This window comes from Petromyzon marinus, chromosome 3 (assembly GCF_048934315.1).
Source record: "Petromyzon marinus isolate PM22_M1 ecotype Great Lakes invasive population chromosome 3, UKy_Petmar_22M1.pri1.0, whole genome shotgun sequence".
Lineage (NCBI taxonomy): Eukaryota > Metazoa > Chordata > Hyperoartia > Petromyzontiformes > Petromyzontidae > Petromyzon > Petromyzon marinus.
This window is the reverse complement of record NC_133669.1, coordinates 20,403,371-20,419,354: the sequence shown is the minus strand read 5'-3', so window position 1 is coordinate 20,419,354 and position 15,984 is coordinate 20,403,371. Positions and strand designations below refer to the sequence as shown.

The 15,984-nt window shown below is 54.3% G+C and overlaps 1 protein-coding gene across 2 annotated transcripts in view; it reads left to right on the top strand.

Annotated features, from left to right (window-relative positions):
* Nucleotides 1-234: 234 nt before the first annotated feature.
* The window catches only part of ARHGDIA (Rho GDP dissociation inhibitor alpha), a 49,680-nt gene continuing 33,930 nt past the window's right edge, over nucleotides 235-15,984 (top strand). The window contains exon 1 of one of the 2 annotated variants that reach the window (XM_032978559.2): nucleotides 235-335. Coding sequence is in view for 1 of the 2 variants with exons in the window: in XM_032978526.2 (XP_032834417.1) it covers nucleotides 13,680-13,713 (34 nt within the window). In the remaining variant the exon portion in view is untranslated. Of the gene's footprint in view, nucleotides 336-13,664; nucleotides 13,714-15,984 lie in introns of those variants that run through there. The other variant, XM_032978526.2, reaches the window with a different exon arrangement.

The window sequence follows — 15,984 nt, the reverse complement described above, 5'->3', positions numbered from 1 at the left end:
TCACCCCGTGCCTCTTAATAAATCTTCAACGTTCACCCTACAAAGTCCCATCACATGGAAGAAAACACAGACACACGAAACTTATTTTTGCCCGTATCGAAACGGCTGTACGCCGTATGGACCGGAAAACTCAATTGACCTGCACGACAATACGCGGGTTGACGCGGTGTTATGACAAGAGACGACGTTTCGGGCAGTGGGTCCTCCCGCTGTGCACGTGGCCCATATAAGGCTCGAACCGCGTTTCTGGCGGAGACGGGAAGTGACGTCGAGGTGGGAGGCCGCGCCCATCGCCCCACGCCCAGAGCTTTGCAGCGGAGCCGAGCGGAGCACAGGTGGGCGACAGAGCGACTCCGTGTCTCTACATACAGACACGGAGACACATGGAGACACATGGAGACACAGAGACACACAGACACAGAGACACACAGACACACAGGTGGGGGACAGAGCGACTCCGTGTCTCTACACACAGACACGGAGACACATGGAGACAGAGACACACAGACACACAGACGGGGGACAGAGCGACTCCGTGTCTCTACACACAGAGACACATGGAGACAGAGACACAGAGACACACAGACACAGAGACACACAGACACAGAGGTGGGGGACAGAGCGACTCCGTGTCTCTACACACAGAGACACATGGAGACAGAGACACAGAGACACACAGACACAGAGACACACAGACACACAGACGGGGGACAGAGCGACTCCGTGTCTCTACACACAGAGACACATGGAGACAGAGACACAGAGACACACAGACGGGGGACAGAGCGACTCCGTGTCTCTACACACAGACACGGAGACACATGGAGACAGAGACACACAGACACAGAGACACACAGGTGGGAGACAGAGCGACTCCGTGTCTCTACACACAGAGACACATGGAGACAGAGACACAGATACACACAGACACAGAGACACACAGACACACAGGTGGGAGACAGAGCGACTCCGTGTCTCTACACACAGAGACACATGGAGACAGAGACACAGAGACACACAGACGGGAGACAGAGCGACTCCGTGTCTCTACACACAGAGACACATGGAGACAGAGACACAGAGACACACAGACACAGAGACACACAGACACACAGGTGGGGGACAGAGCGACTCCGTGTCTCTACACACAGACACGGAGACACATGGAGACAGAGACACAGAGACACACAGACACAGAGACACACAGACACACAGACACGGAGACAGAGACACACAGACACACAGGTGGGGGACAGAGCGACTCCGTGTCTCTACACACAGAGACACATGGAGACAGAGACACAGAGACACACAGACGGGAGACAGAGCGACTCCGTGTCTCTACACACAGAGACACATGGAGACAGAGACACAGAGACACACAGACGGGAGACAGAGCGACTCCGTGTCTCTACACACAGAGACACATGGAGACAGAGACACAGAGACACACAGACACAGAGACACACAGACACACAGGTGGGGGACAGAGCGACTCCGTGTCTCTACACACAGAGACACGGAGATACACAGAGACACACAGAGAGAGACAGAGCGACTCTGTGTCTCTACACACAGAGACACGGAGACACATGGAGACATAGAGACACAGAGAGACACAGAGACACATAGAGACACACAGAGACACAGAGAGAGACAGAGCGACTCTGTGTCTCTACACACAGACACGGAGACACATAGACACGGAGACACAGAGACACGGAGACACACAGACACGGATACACATAGAGACACAGAGAGACCCTGTGTCTCTACACACAGACACGGAGACACACAGAGAGAGACAGAGAGAGACACAGGTGGGGACAGAACGACTCTGTGTCTCTACACACAGACATGGAGACACAGAGACACATAGAGACACAGAGCGACTCTGTGTCTCTACACACAGAGACATAGAGCTACACAGAGACACACAGAGACACAGAGAGACAGAGACACATAGAGACACACAGAGAGAGACAGAGCGACTCTGTGTCTCTACACACAGAGACACGGAGACACACAGAGAGACAGAGAGAGACAGAGCTACTCTGTGTCTCTACACACAGAGACACACAGTCTCTAGTAAAGTAATTGGATTTTTTTCATTTGCTATACAGCCAGATAAATACGACACAAATCGCTGACACTAAACACTCCAGTCGTTCGTAAAAGTCGAAGGCGGTATAGTACTATAGTAATAGAGCAAGTGCAGAATCACTGTGCCGGAATTGATTAAGCCCGTAAGCATGATGGAGCTACTTTTGCTCCAGGGACAATCCGCCACTGGGTATAGCAGTGGTTGTAGTCCGACTCGTCCATGCTGGGCGTCTGTGGGTAAAGCGGAGTTGTAAAGCGTTGAGAGGAGCGATGTGGAACAGCGATCCTGGGCTGCATTGTGAGGGCAACACGTGATGCACGGACGCTTAAGATGGTGGCGAGATGTTGACTCCCTCGCCCGGTATGCAGGAGGTCGTAGGTTCGATCGCTGTAGCCTGACGCGACGCCTGCTGCATATTTGGAGTTTGCGTGTGTGTGTGTGTCTCTCGCTTCTGTCCCCGTGGTCGTGTGGATTTCTTCTCCTGGTCCTCCGGGTGTTTCACCCTCTCCGCATTTAGAATCAACGTCAGGTTGTGTGTGTGTGTGTGAGACATGTGCAGGGTGTATGTGTGTGTGGGGCGTGCAGGGTGTGTGAGTGTGTGTGGCACGTGGAGGGTGTGTGTGTGTTGTGCAGGGTGTGTGTGTGGCATGTGCAGGTTGTGTGTGTGTGTGGCACGTGCAGGGTGTGTGTGTGGGGCACGTGCAGTGTGAGTGAGAGTGTGTGTGTGGCACGTGCAGGGTGTGTGTGTGTGTGGCACGTGCAGGGTGTGTGTGTGTGAGGTACGTGCAGGGTGTGTGTGTGTGTGAGGCACGTGCAGGGTGTGTGTGTGTGTGTGTGGGGCATGTGCAGTGTGTGGGGGGCACGTGCAGAGTGTGTGTGTGGGGCATGTGCAGGGTGTGTGTGTGTGTGTGGCACGTGCAGGGTGTGTGTGTGGGGCATGTGCAGGGTGTGTGTGTGTGGCACGTGCAGGGTGTGTGTGGCACGTGCAGTGTGTGTGTGTGGGGGGCACGTGCAGGGTGTGTGTGTGTGTGTGGCATGTGCAGGGTGTGTGTGTGTGGGGCATGTGCAGGGTGTGTGTGTGTGGAACGTGCAGGGTGTATGTGTGTGTGTGGCACGCGCAGGGTGTGTGTGTGTGGGGCATGTGCAGGCAGGGTGCCCAGGTGGTGCCTCTGCTTTGTTTCTGCCCCGTGCTGTGAACTTAGGCGCGGTTCAAACGCCGTCGTCGCTTTGTGGAAAGAGCACGGTTTTTTACTTTCACTGGGTTTGTTTGTCTTTGTTTCTTGGGGCTTAGTCCACGAGGGCCTGGTTGGGTGTGGTTAATTGTGCGTGAGGTTGGTTTGGGGTCTGGTTGGGTGTAGTTTGGGGTCTGGTTTGGTTACGTTTTGGGGTCTGGTTTGGTGGAGTTCGGGTCTGGTTTGGTGTGTGTTGACTCCGAATGACACGAGAGTTGAGATTTGGTGTTGGTCTGGTTCGCTGTGGTCGAGTGCGGTTGGGACTGGTTCGAGTTTGGTTCACTCTGAATGACGGGCGAGTTGAGATCCGTTCTGGCCCGGCTGGGCCCGGTTCTTGCTCGCGTCTTTGGCTCTGCTCGGTGGGATGGCGCCGTCCATCGCGGTGACGCGAGCCCAGCGCCGGCTCGCGTGCCCCCAGCGTGGTGACAGCTGCGGGGCCTTCACGTGCCTCCCCTTATCTCCACACGCCGCCCGTGCCTCCCACGGGCTCGCTCTTCCCCTTCTTCTCCGCGCGCTGCGAGGGCCTCCCCGAGCCTCCTCCATGCGGTGTAGTCGTTCCACATTCCTTCTCCGCTCCCAACCCCCTCTGTGCCTCCCAATGCCTCCCCAGGCTGGTCTCTACCTCCGCGCTCCCCGTGCCGCCTCCTCAAGGCTCCCTGTCCGCCGTGGCTCTGCGGGCCAATGCCATGCCGCCCCACGTGGGCTCCCTGTCCCCCCCCCCCATCATCCCCATGGCTCTCTGTTCCTCTTCCTGCCTCGCCGTACCTCCCTGTACTTCCTCTCCGCGACTCCACTGGTTAAAGGGTTATTACGAAAATGTTTTCCTTCGCACGGTGTGCATAATAATGTTGGGTGGCTCAGCGGTTGAGTGAGTGGCGAGCGAGTGGCAGGTTGATGAGTTAAAATGCTGGTTTTGGGGGTTGACTCTGCCCAACTTCCCGCCAGGGTCGATAAAATGCGTACCGCTTTAGTTGGGGAAGTTAACGGCAGTGGCTGTCCGATGGAGAAACGCGCGGCCCTCCCTGCGCCCCGTCATTGGAATGTGGAATTTCCACCGCTGGCTCAGGGTTGTAAAAGGGGAGACGTGCACTGCCTCAATGCTCGTTGTGTGCAAAAAAAACGAACGCTGCCGCAGACGACAACAACAACCGACATTTGCCACTAAGTGGCGGTGACGTCACCACGACGCGCAGGCAGGCAGGCACGCACACACAGATTCAATTTTCAGTTTTCATTTATTTTGGTATAGCCCTGTGAGCCATTCGGCTCTTGAATCGGGTGCAACCGCAACAAACAAAAAAACACGAACAAGAAAAACATCTTAAAGTGACCGTGTGTGACTGTGCGAACAGAAAAATCCAGGGAAAAAACACAGCTAAACATTCCAGATCCCACGTTTAACCTTAATGCGATGTCTAGATGCGCTGCACAGAAATGTGCGCTATAAATAATTAATGATGGCGCTGATGATGATGATGATGAGGACGACCGTCAGGGCGAGCGCCGTTAAGCGGAGCGCCCATTGAGGACACCGCGATGCGGCCGTTGTGGAATTGTCTCTCTAAACCCAGCCCTGATGTTCAAGTCACAACAACGACAACAACAACAACAGCGACAGCTACAACGACACAACGTGTACCGCAGGCACGGCCACCGCGCGTTCCCCGCATCGCTCCCCGGTTGTCGTTTGAGCTCGGGCGTAGATTTTGTTTTATTTTAAACGCCCCCGAGATTATTATTTTTTTTGGGGGGGGGTTGGAAATGTGAAACGTTTTCAGAAATGGAACACCGCGGCCACGGCAGCCGCGCTCGAAGCTTCGCGAGCTTCTTGAAGCGGATTAACGAAGGGGGGAAAATAGCTACTGAAATAATAATAGCTTCTCGAAATAATTTGCTCTTTGTGTAAACGAGCGGGAGGATGTTATTCGCTGCTGGGCGGCGGGACGCGGTGATTTATGTGAGCGAAGTGGGGGGCCCGGGGGGGGGGGGGCAGTGAGTGGGTGAGTCACGCGGTAAAAAAAAAACTCATTCATGTCATCGCTTTCACCCGATATATAAGACGCTCCGGAAAATAAGACGCACGCCGAAAACGTGAAGCTGTACGTGTCTGGTGAAGCACGCGCACGTGCACGCGTGCGCCTTACTCGGGTAACGAAACACATTAACAAAATTGTTTACTCAATTCGGGGATGGGAGGGGAGGGGTGGGGGAAAGTGGGTCTTATAATCGGGAGAACACGGTGCTTGTTGCCATATCCAGCAGTTGGATGGCACGTAGCATCATGTCATGAATCCGGCAGTCTGAGTTCGATTCCCGCCCCGTGGCCCCAAGATAAGTTGGAGAGTGATATCCGTACTGGCGTCTTCACCAACCCACGGTTGACCGGCGTGGTGAAGTGCGGTCAAGCAACCTGTTGCGACTGATAGGTGTTGGGGGGGGTGGGGAGAGAGGCCTTTCATGCAGCAGTGGATTGATGGAGGGGTGTTTATTATCGTCGTGTATGAGCTAACAACGTGGTGAACTTTGGGGGAAAAATGTGTTTACTCTCCACCTTGCGTTTTCGGGTCGCGGCACCGCGTGTCGTTGGGGCACGATGTCTGACGTTTCGCCGGGAAATCGCTGTTGGCCTGAAGCCGACGTTGGAAATTCCACATTGTTGAATTACTAAACGGTGGGTTAGGGTGAAAACAAGTGAATGATTTCCATTGCACGTCGTAACGATTGCGACTGACTGTCGTCGTCATCATCAGCCGTGGTCAATTCACTGCTGGATGAAGGCCTCCGTAAGCCTGCCACCACCACCTCTCACTATCCCCGCTGATGCGATGGAAACAATCCATCCGGCAGTCCGCGCGCGCAATTATTCCATCAAAACTGAAACTCTTAAACTATTTTTATTTCACCAGGGAAGGCCCACTGAGCTGTACAGCTCTTTTTCTAGAAGCGACCTGGCTATCATAAATGGTAGCTGAACGAAGTTGGCTTATCTTGTAGAAATGTATTGCAGCCAAATACTGTAAATGCTTGATGATTCTAGATATGGAGGGAAAAACCGGAGGACTCGGAGAAAAATCCACGCGACCAAGTTGAAAACATGCAAACTCAAAATATATATAGTAGGCATCAGGGTCACAATCGAACCCATGACCCCTTGTGTACCGGGCGAGGGAGTTAACATCTCACCACCGTGGCGCCCCCTACGTCTGCGCCGGTGGATGTCCTCTCGGACGCGTTCCCTTACCTCGGCTGCACGTTTCTTGAGCGAAAAAATTTATAATAATTTGCTGCTGCTCCTGTTGCCCATTGTCAATCCGCTGCTGGATGAAGGCCAGCCCACATCCGTGGCGCCTGTGGGGGGAGGTGGCGCGGGGGGCGGCTGTGCCGTGTTCGAATGACCGATAAGTGCACGCCCGGCGACTACAATGGGAGCATCTGTTGCTCAGCTTCGCGGTTATTCGCTCGCGAACTGACGGCGATTGTGCCCGGCTTTTATGGCGACGTTGAGTTTGGGGTTTTTTTCTTTTTTCCCTTTCACCCGCTTGCCGCGCACGCGCCGATGTTCGGCGCTACCTCAAGCCCGTCTCGCCGACATGCGTGGTCTTGGTTTTTCAGCCCGTGCCAAACCGCAGCCCGGCATCGGTATGCGCGGAGCCAGAGGCCCTGCCGGGTTACTTTGCGTGCCAAGAATTCCCTCCTCCTTTGCCGCATAAGAATCCTGCTGGGGCGGTTGAAGTGGTGGTGACACTGGGGTGGTTAAATTATAGATGGTGGTCATTATGCCCCGGTGGTTAAAGTATTGGGTGGTGGTTAAAGTGGTGGTTGAAGCAGTAGGTTGTGGTAATGCTGGGGTGATTAAAATTGTGGTGGTGTTTTTGGCCGGGTCGTTAAAAGTGGTGGGTGGGTGGTGGGATGATTCTGGGCCAGTGAAAGTGGTTGTGGTGGTGCAGCTGGAGTCTCGACTGCTGGGCTTGTGGATTGCGTTGTGTGTGTGCTGTGTGTGTGCACACAGGAGGTGGTGACTGTTGGGGTTAGTGTAGCAAGTATGTTGCTGTCAGTTGTGTGAGTTGAGGAGTGGTAGCGGTGGTGTAGCGGTTGGAGCGCTGCGCTCCGAACCCGGCTACCCGACTTCGATTCCCGCTCACGGCCAACACCAGTGACAGTTGTCTGAACCGATTCCTGGGCCTCCCCTAGGTCGACCTAGCCTCAATTGAATTCCTGGTGTGGTGTGTAAATGTCACCACGAGGGAGAAAAAGGCGTCCGGGCGTCGTGGTGGCCCACCCCCCCCCCCCCCCCCCCCCCCCGTGTGCTGTGTCGGCCTTCAAAGGTGCTCGTAAACAGCACTTGCCCCAACAATCTGTTAAGACTATACGGCATATCTTTGTCTTTTGTGTTATTTCTCTCTGGGAATGCCTATTTATCGACACTTTTAAAAATAATATACTTATCCTGGGGTTTAGGCCACACCTGCAAATTAAGGACCCTCCAGAAAATGAGGCATGAGATTCAACAGGGCTTTTGGCACAGTCGATAAATGAAAGATTAAAACTATATGTAAGTGTTTATATACGCAACAGCCATTTTGCCCGTTCCCTGCTAAACGAAGGCCCCTCGCCTAGTGGCTGCCAATATTCGAATGCGACCGGTTGCCTAAAAAGGGAAGATCGCGACAGTAAAAATATCTCGGCGGGGGGTCAACCCGGTCCATCGCTCCTCCAGCCAGCGTCGGATAAAACCAGACCTGCTTTGTGGACGTTGACGTTTGCGTCCTTCTGGGCCATCCACGGGCATGTCACGTGAATGTGGAATTTCCCCCACGAGAGCGGACACGGGTAGCTGCCCACCATCGCTCGCTCGCTCATCGGACGCGCGTCCATTTTGAACGCTTTCCGTCCATAACACAGTATCACGATCCGTGATGGTTTATTATTTTTTGGGCTTGGCCCACGTCAACGATCCCCGACCAAAAACGTGTTGTCGTCGCGAACCATCGACCAACCGACACAGCCGAACAAATTCCGATTCGAAACGGGTTGGCTACGTACGGTGCGAAAGAAGAAGTTCAACGTACGTACATACGTACACGACGCGCCAACTGTAATTGTTTTTGGCTCGCGCGCCATCTAGTTCAAGGACAATTCTTGCAGCCAACCGTCAGCAGTTGGTACTCGAGATGGTCTCCAGTACGAGCGAACTTATGGTCGTCTGACTTCCTGAGGTTTGTTTTTTTTGTTCTGACTTCCCTGAAGATGCTTTTGCCACGGCTCCCTTTGCTCTTTTGTCCCTGAACGGCTCGTCGGAGAAATCAACGATTCTGCTCTTCAGGCCCTCAAACGCCGAGCGTCACATGGACATCTGCTAACTTCACCACACTCTTAGCAGGGACTGAATCTTTGAGCTGCGGTGAACCAATGATTATGCCCATTAGATGTATTAATGTCTGATATGGCTATTGTGCACGATTACACCCGGTAAAAATAATTAAACTCCAAGCGAAACGTGACGCGTATATTTAGTCGAGCGTTGAACTGAAACATATATAAATATATATATTATAAAAATAATAAGTATTAACAATTCTTAAAGGAACTCTAAAACTGGCGTTCGTAACAGTCGGCGCGTGAGACGCTGTTGTTACACAGCCAATCAAACGCTTCAGTTTGTTTGGCTCGTGCTCGGGTGGTGGGCGGTTTGACAACACAAATTTGGCCGGATGATTGAAGTGGCCTAACGCCGACGACCGGTTGCGAATTTGTCACGTGGCTATGTTGGGGTCTCTGCCCAATTGTTAAAAAAAAAACAGTCGCGTTGATCATAGGGTAATTTCCGAACGTTGGGAGACTACGAGCTGCAGTGCTAAAAGGATAAACTTTAAAGGCTCGTACAGGAACAATTTTTGCTCTGTGGGACTGTCATTGGAATTGGGAGGTGGTGGGAGACGAGTGGGTGGGGGGGGGGGGCTGTGATGACGTTGGGGGAGGTCATAGTAACTTGAGATGTTAACTATCTCGCCTGGAGTTCGTGGGTTAAATCCCGGCTCTGACTCCTGTCTTTTTGGAGTTTGCGTGTCTCTCTCCCCGTCATCGCGTTGCCTTTCTCCGGGTCCTCCGGTTTCCCCCCCCTCCACATTCGGAATCAACGTCATGCATTGTAGAGTATTTGTCTGCTGCAATAAATTTCCACACGATCAGCCATTTTATTGATTATCTGTGGCCAGGTCGCGTCTGAAAAATAAATATATATCTCAGTGGGCCTTGTCTAGTAAAATAAAATGGTAGTTTACAGTTTGAATAAAAACACAGCATAACCTACAAATCATCCCCATTTGAACCGTGCTATCTTTCAAGCTAGCAGCGGCATTGAGGCCTGCGCTGTGAGCAGTGGCTATAAACGGAGGAAGCACAGAGTGTTGTGCGGATACGGGAAGCTAAGAAACAAGTAAGCTTCTTTCATTCTTGGTGGTATGTGGGTGGTGGTATTTGGGGGAGTGTGGGTTGCAGCGTTTCGCGCGCTGCGCTACGAACCTGGCATCCCGAGTCTCTATTCCCACACTCGCGGCCAACACCAGTGACGATTATCTGAATCGGTTCTGGAACCCCTCTCCCTAGGTTGACTCGGCCTCAGTTGAGAACCCGGTGCCGTGCGTGAACATCATCTCCGCTGGGAGAGACAAAGGTGGCCAGGCGTGGCGCTGGCCACCCACACCCCTCGTGTGTCACGATGTCGGCCTTTCGCAGGTTGCTGCTCGCTCACAGCACTTGCCCCCAACAATCTGTTGTTACCGGCTACACGGGGGTGGGTGGGTGGGGAGGGGCATCTTTGGTGAATCGGTTAGCTCGGCGGACTTGCCGATACCAAGCTTAGCCGGTTCCGATTCCGCCTGCCTTGGCGCGGCCGTCAAAACGATGGGGAAAGCTTCCCTCTTAAATCCCCGCCACGTACACCGCCGCCTCCTGCCCACTCGGTAGGACAGATGGGTGCAACCGCAGTCAACCTGCGATCGGCAGGCCATGTGTGGTGGATTAAGTGTGGGTCTTCTCCACCCCCACCCCCGCCAAGGCGTCTGGCCGGCATGGACGAGTAGGCCAAAAAATCTCCACGGTGCGGCCTTACCCTGCTTGGATCCCCCCCCCCCCCCCCGGCAGCGGAGGGCCCTCTCACTGGTGGTGGCGGCGGCGTGAGCCAAGCAATTGCAGGGAGCTGCTGCACCTTTTACCCATTTTGAGTGAATTTAATTTATTGTTTGCGGTTGAGATAATGGCTGGCTGGGAGAGTGAGGAGATGGGGGGAGGGTGCTGTCTGTGTACGCGTGTGTATAGACAGTGGGAGGAGATGCTTGGCGCATGGGGAAGCGTTGGGTAATCCGTGCACGTGTGCGAGGCGTGGGTTTGTCGCTTGAGGCCCCTTGTTTTTTTTACAATCAGAATATTTGTTTATACTGGAGTAGGAATCTGATGATCCAGAAAGCTCTTTTTCACAGATGTCCAGCAGGGGCACGGGGTCAGAACATTACAACAACAAACGATGCAAAGGCACGATAGCAGTGCAAAGTATAGGAAAGGTAAGACAATCACTGAAAAACATACAACTACGGTAAACAATAATTTTTGTTGCCTTACTCGGTGGAGCTATCACCTTCTTTTTTCAGAAGCGACCTGGTCATCACAAACGATAGCTCAACGGAGTGGGCTCATCGTGTGGAAATTTCTGGCAGCTAAATATTCTAAATAAATTTAGAAACGCGTGTTTTCCATATTTAATAAACACAGCGGCGACTTGGCAGAGGCGACCTTTTTTAGCGAGAGCGGTCGAGCGGCGATCACTGCGCAGGCAGTTGGGGGGGGGGGGGGGGGAGAGCTCGCGGCGATTTATTTATTACTTTAATTCAGTATCCTCTCCCACCCCCCCCCTCCCACAGGTCCTTTAAACATTTAACGGGGAGGCCCGGTTACGCGAGTTCGTGCCCTGTATTCTTTTTTTTTTGCTTTTGCTTGTTGTTGCGTGGAGCCGCAGCGATCGGATTCCCGCTGCGTTTGGTTTTCCACCGCGGGAATTTTCTGTGGGAACTTTTCCGCCGATTTTTATTCGCGGTTGTCGTCGTTTTTCGTCGTCCGTCAGCCAGGGTCCTTCCACCGCTGGATGTAAGGCCTCCCTCCCTATGCCGTTGCCGCCACCGCTGCCTCTCGCGATCCTTGCGATTCAACGATAACACCGAGCACATCCCCGTCTCCATTACTCGGCTGCCACTGCTGGGCGCCACGGTGGCGAGATGTTCATTCCCTCGCCTGGTATTCAGGAGGTCGTGGGTTTGAGTCCCAGACCCATTTATATTTGGAGTTTGCATGTCTCTCTCACCGTGGTCGTGTGGATTTTTTCTCCGGGTCCTCCGGTTGTTCGCTCCAAATTTAGAATCAACATTCATTCATATTTATTTGGCTGCTATAAATGTCAACACGATGATGGGCCAATTTTGTTGAGCTATCGTTTGTGGCCAGGTCGCTTCTGGAAAAGAGCTATTCAGCTCGGTGGGCCTCACCCGGTAAATAAAAAAAAATAGTAGTTTAAATAGTTTATTTAATTACTTTTGGCCACCGGATGATCATCGTGGACACGTCTTGCCCAAGCCCACTCGCTTTTCTCGAGAGCCAATATGAACGTCGCTATCTCTTGTGTTGTTCTCTGTTTCCGTCTCTCCATGTGATTCCAAGCGTGCAGTCCGTCTCTCTCCTTCTCTCCAGTTTCCTTGCTCTCCACGCTTCTGCGCGCACTTTTCAGCCCAACAAACCCAGCGACCTGAATATATCGGTCCCTGGCCGCGGCAAGCAACCCTCGTGCGAGGCCGTGGCACTTTCAATCGTCTATATTGAAAAACTCGTTGCTTTCAGAGCTGCCTTTTGTTGTGTTTAGTTTGTTGTTCTTCCCCCCCCCCCGCACCTCCGATTAGCATGGTTGGCTACGTACGGTGCGAAAGGAATTCCACATGCATACGTGACGCCTGAACCCTGTCCCATGACGCACTCTCCCCTAGGTCGACTCGGCCTTAAACGAGTACCTGGCGCCGCGGTTTGTTCAAAACGTCGGCACTGGGGGCGACAAGTGGGGGGGGGGGGTGGGCAGCGGTTGGGGGCGCGGTGCCTGGGGTTAAAGTGCGTCGTACCGTGCCGTGCCAACCTCGTCCTCAATCGGCACTTGCCCGGACGTCCTGTGTTGGCGACGTGATGGTGGGAGCTGGGTGGGTGGGGTGGGGGCCGGGTGGGTGGGGTGGGAGCCGGGTGGGTGGGGTGGGAGCCGGGTGGGTGAGGTGGGGGCCGGGTTGGTGGGGTGGGAGCACCTTTGCCTTTGTAACCACCTCCATCTTTGGACGGCTCGCCCCTCTCGCCGCGCGGTGTCCGCGACGGTGCAACCACCGCGGCCCTTTCATGGCCGTCCGCCCGCCCGACCGACCGGGCCGTCGGGCGAGAGACGCGGTCGGGGTGGGGCGGGGGCGGGGGCGTCTAAATATTTACTCGACGCCCTGCGGAACGCTGGAAACGACGAGCAGGAGCACGCGGGTCGCGACCTCGTTAATCTCCGCCGTCGTCTCCGTCGTCGCGTCGCCTTGACGGCCGTTGCGACGATGTAGCCGAGTGCGCGTCCGCCGTCCCCCCCCCCATCTCGTAATTGGCCGCCTGCTTCGCCGCCGCCGCCGCCTCGCTTGTTCTTGCCTGCCCAACCCCCAAGCCACCGCCCCGTCCCTACGTGCATTGAGGCGTAGCCTTTAGTCGGACGGTTGAGGCACGGACCGTTTCGTCACACTGACACACTGTGTGCAACCACCGCTATTGTCTCAGGGCCCAACGGTCCGCCAGCTCACTCTCTCCTCACTCGCTCGCTCCATCACTCGCTCGCTCGCTCACCTACCAACCCCACCCACTCAGTCACTCACCCTAACCGATCACCAATTCACCCACACGCTGTCACCCATTCAGTCACTCAACTCCTCACTCAACCACCCACCCACCAATTTACCCACACACTTGCCACTCATTCGGTCACTCACCACACTGCAGGTCACACCACTTGCCGCCACTCTTATGGAATTCCCCCCCCCTCTGCCTTCCTGGTCTCTTTTTCGCCAAAGCTCTCGCAGTAACGCCGCTCGAATCAAGACGTGTGTTTAAAGCTTTTCTCTTTAAACTTTGACCGCGCCTATTGTTGCTGGCTGCTTGACGTATTCGCCCCCTTTGGCCCTGTGCTCTGCAACTGTGTGCTTTTTTTAAAAAGTAGAAACACAACATTTTAAAACATGAAGATCAGACGAGATGAGAGAAAGAAAGGGACATTCTGGACGGCCACAGCAGACTGGATGTACGACACACAAGCGTATACGAGGCCCTACGGTACAAACGTGGTCCGAGCGAGAAACCGCGGCGGGTATCGCGAGGTTAAATAAAGTGCCGTGCAACAAAAATGAAAATCCAACCCACGAATAATCGCAATTGACGCCTGCTAACTTGATGACCGAATGACTGTCAATTACAATGAGTTTGTTTTCACGAATTACGAACAAAAACAACTGCCATTAAATAAATATATCAGCAGGCCGCTGCAACCATATCGGCGGTGATTCGTAGTCGTCAGGTTCGAGGGAGGGATTTTGCCTTCAGTTGTTAGGGGACGAGAACTCGGCGCCTCTGGTGCCGTGGGCGTTGTCTCGCGGGGTTCACATTTTGACCATACTTCACCCAAGCTTGGTCAGCGCGGCAGAGGTTGTTGGTGAAAGGCGGCAAGCGTTGGCGTGGGGGACGCGTAGAGGGGTGGACGTGGTGGGCGGGAGGGGGGTGACCTGGCATCATCGCCTGCTGTCAAAGTTCACCTAGCCTGGCACAAGCACCGTGATGATGCGTCCGCCACCTGGAGGCGAATGGCGGTTATCGCCGCTGTTGCGTTCTTGTCACGCGCAGGTGCGTTGGTTTTGAGCTATGAAACTTTAAGCTTTTTTTTTTGTTTCAACAGGTTAGGCCCACTGATCCATTTGGCTCTTTTTCAGCAGCGTTTTGGCCATCACAAATGATAGCTCAACGAAGTGGCTTACCATCGTGTGGCAACTTATCACGGCCGAATGCTCTTAAACGCGTTTTGGTCATTAATGTGGAGTGGGAAAACCGGAGGACCCGAAGAAAAATCCACGCGACCCAAGGGGAGAACGCGAAAACTCCGGATATCTAGCAGGTGTCTGGGTTGGCATCGATCCCACGACCTCCCAGGCACTGCAGTTAACATCTCGCCAACGTGGCGCCCTGATGAATGATGATGAACAACCGTGTGACGGACAACGACACGTGATCGTCTGCCTGTGAGACTCGAGTCCTCAACGTCCACCGTGTGGCGATGGTGGTGGTGGTTGGGAGCGGTGGGATGGCGGGTTAGCGTGCTGCGCTACGCAGCTCCGGGCGGGTTGGAATCGTGGAGGTCACCGTGGTAGCTCGAGCCACAGAGGAGCGAATTGCATTTCGCGTCGCGCTTGGCGACATCGCCAAAGGACGTCGGCCTTTTTGCGCAAGTCGTGAGGCTGCTGCTGGTGGGGGTGGTGACTGTGGGAGCAGGTTGCATCAGCGATTGCTAAGTTCTGATTTTATTTTCTTCTCTCGAGCGATTTTTGTGTGTGTGTGTGTGCGTGCGCACGTGTTTAATTTTCGCTATCGCGCCAGGCCACGCGGTTCCCGCCGTTTCCTTTTGCCGACCGCGTTCGTGGCGCGGTCGGCAACTTCCCTGCGAACGATTCCGCTCGTTTCCCGCACGAGGTGGGTGGTGGACGATGGCGGCTCGAGCTCTCTTCCCCCTTCCCTTCCACCATCGCTTTACTCCGTCCCTCGTCGTCCACGCGACTTCCCCCCCCCCGAACCTATTCACCGCCACGCTCGCTCGTCCTCACTTTGGTCCATCGCTTATTTGACGCGTCGTCCGCAGCGTCGTCCGCCGCCGCCCATCGTCGTGTACGGGCGCGTCTCGCTCGAAGGGCCGAGGATGCGTTCTGTGGAATTTTGCTCGGGAAGCGAACCCTTCGTTGAAACGATCGTCGCGTTCCCATTAACTCCCACCCCCCCCCCCCCCGGTAAAATGTGTGATACAGTTTCGGCCCCAGACTTTCCGCACTCTTGAGCAAACCCTTTTTGCTCACGCGAGTAATACAAATTTCCGAATAATTTTTACCTAAAGTTACAAAACATCAAACTGTAACACCCCGCCACGCACGAACAACCACAGTGCAATATCCCCCCCCCCCGTGTAGCCCCCATGATGTCGCCTCCTTACAGCCACATATTTGAAATAAACACTCGCACACTTCTCTTCGCCGCTCAATCACACAGCCGTCTCCCTGGCTCTCTCTCGCTCTCTCCGTGACATGCACACACACACACACCTGCACCCCTCAAAGACAAAGATCCTCCGTATAGCCTTAGCAGACTGTTGGGGCAAGTGCTGTTAGCGAGTAGCACCCTCCCCTCTCCGCCACCCTCCCACCCATCTCCCCGCCACCCACCCACCCCTCCCCGACACCCACCCACCAACCCACCAATCCCCCACGCGGTTCACGCACCACGGCCCAGCTGTTTACCACGGCCCAGCTGTTTACCACGGCCCAACTGTTTACCACGGCCCAGCTGTTT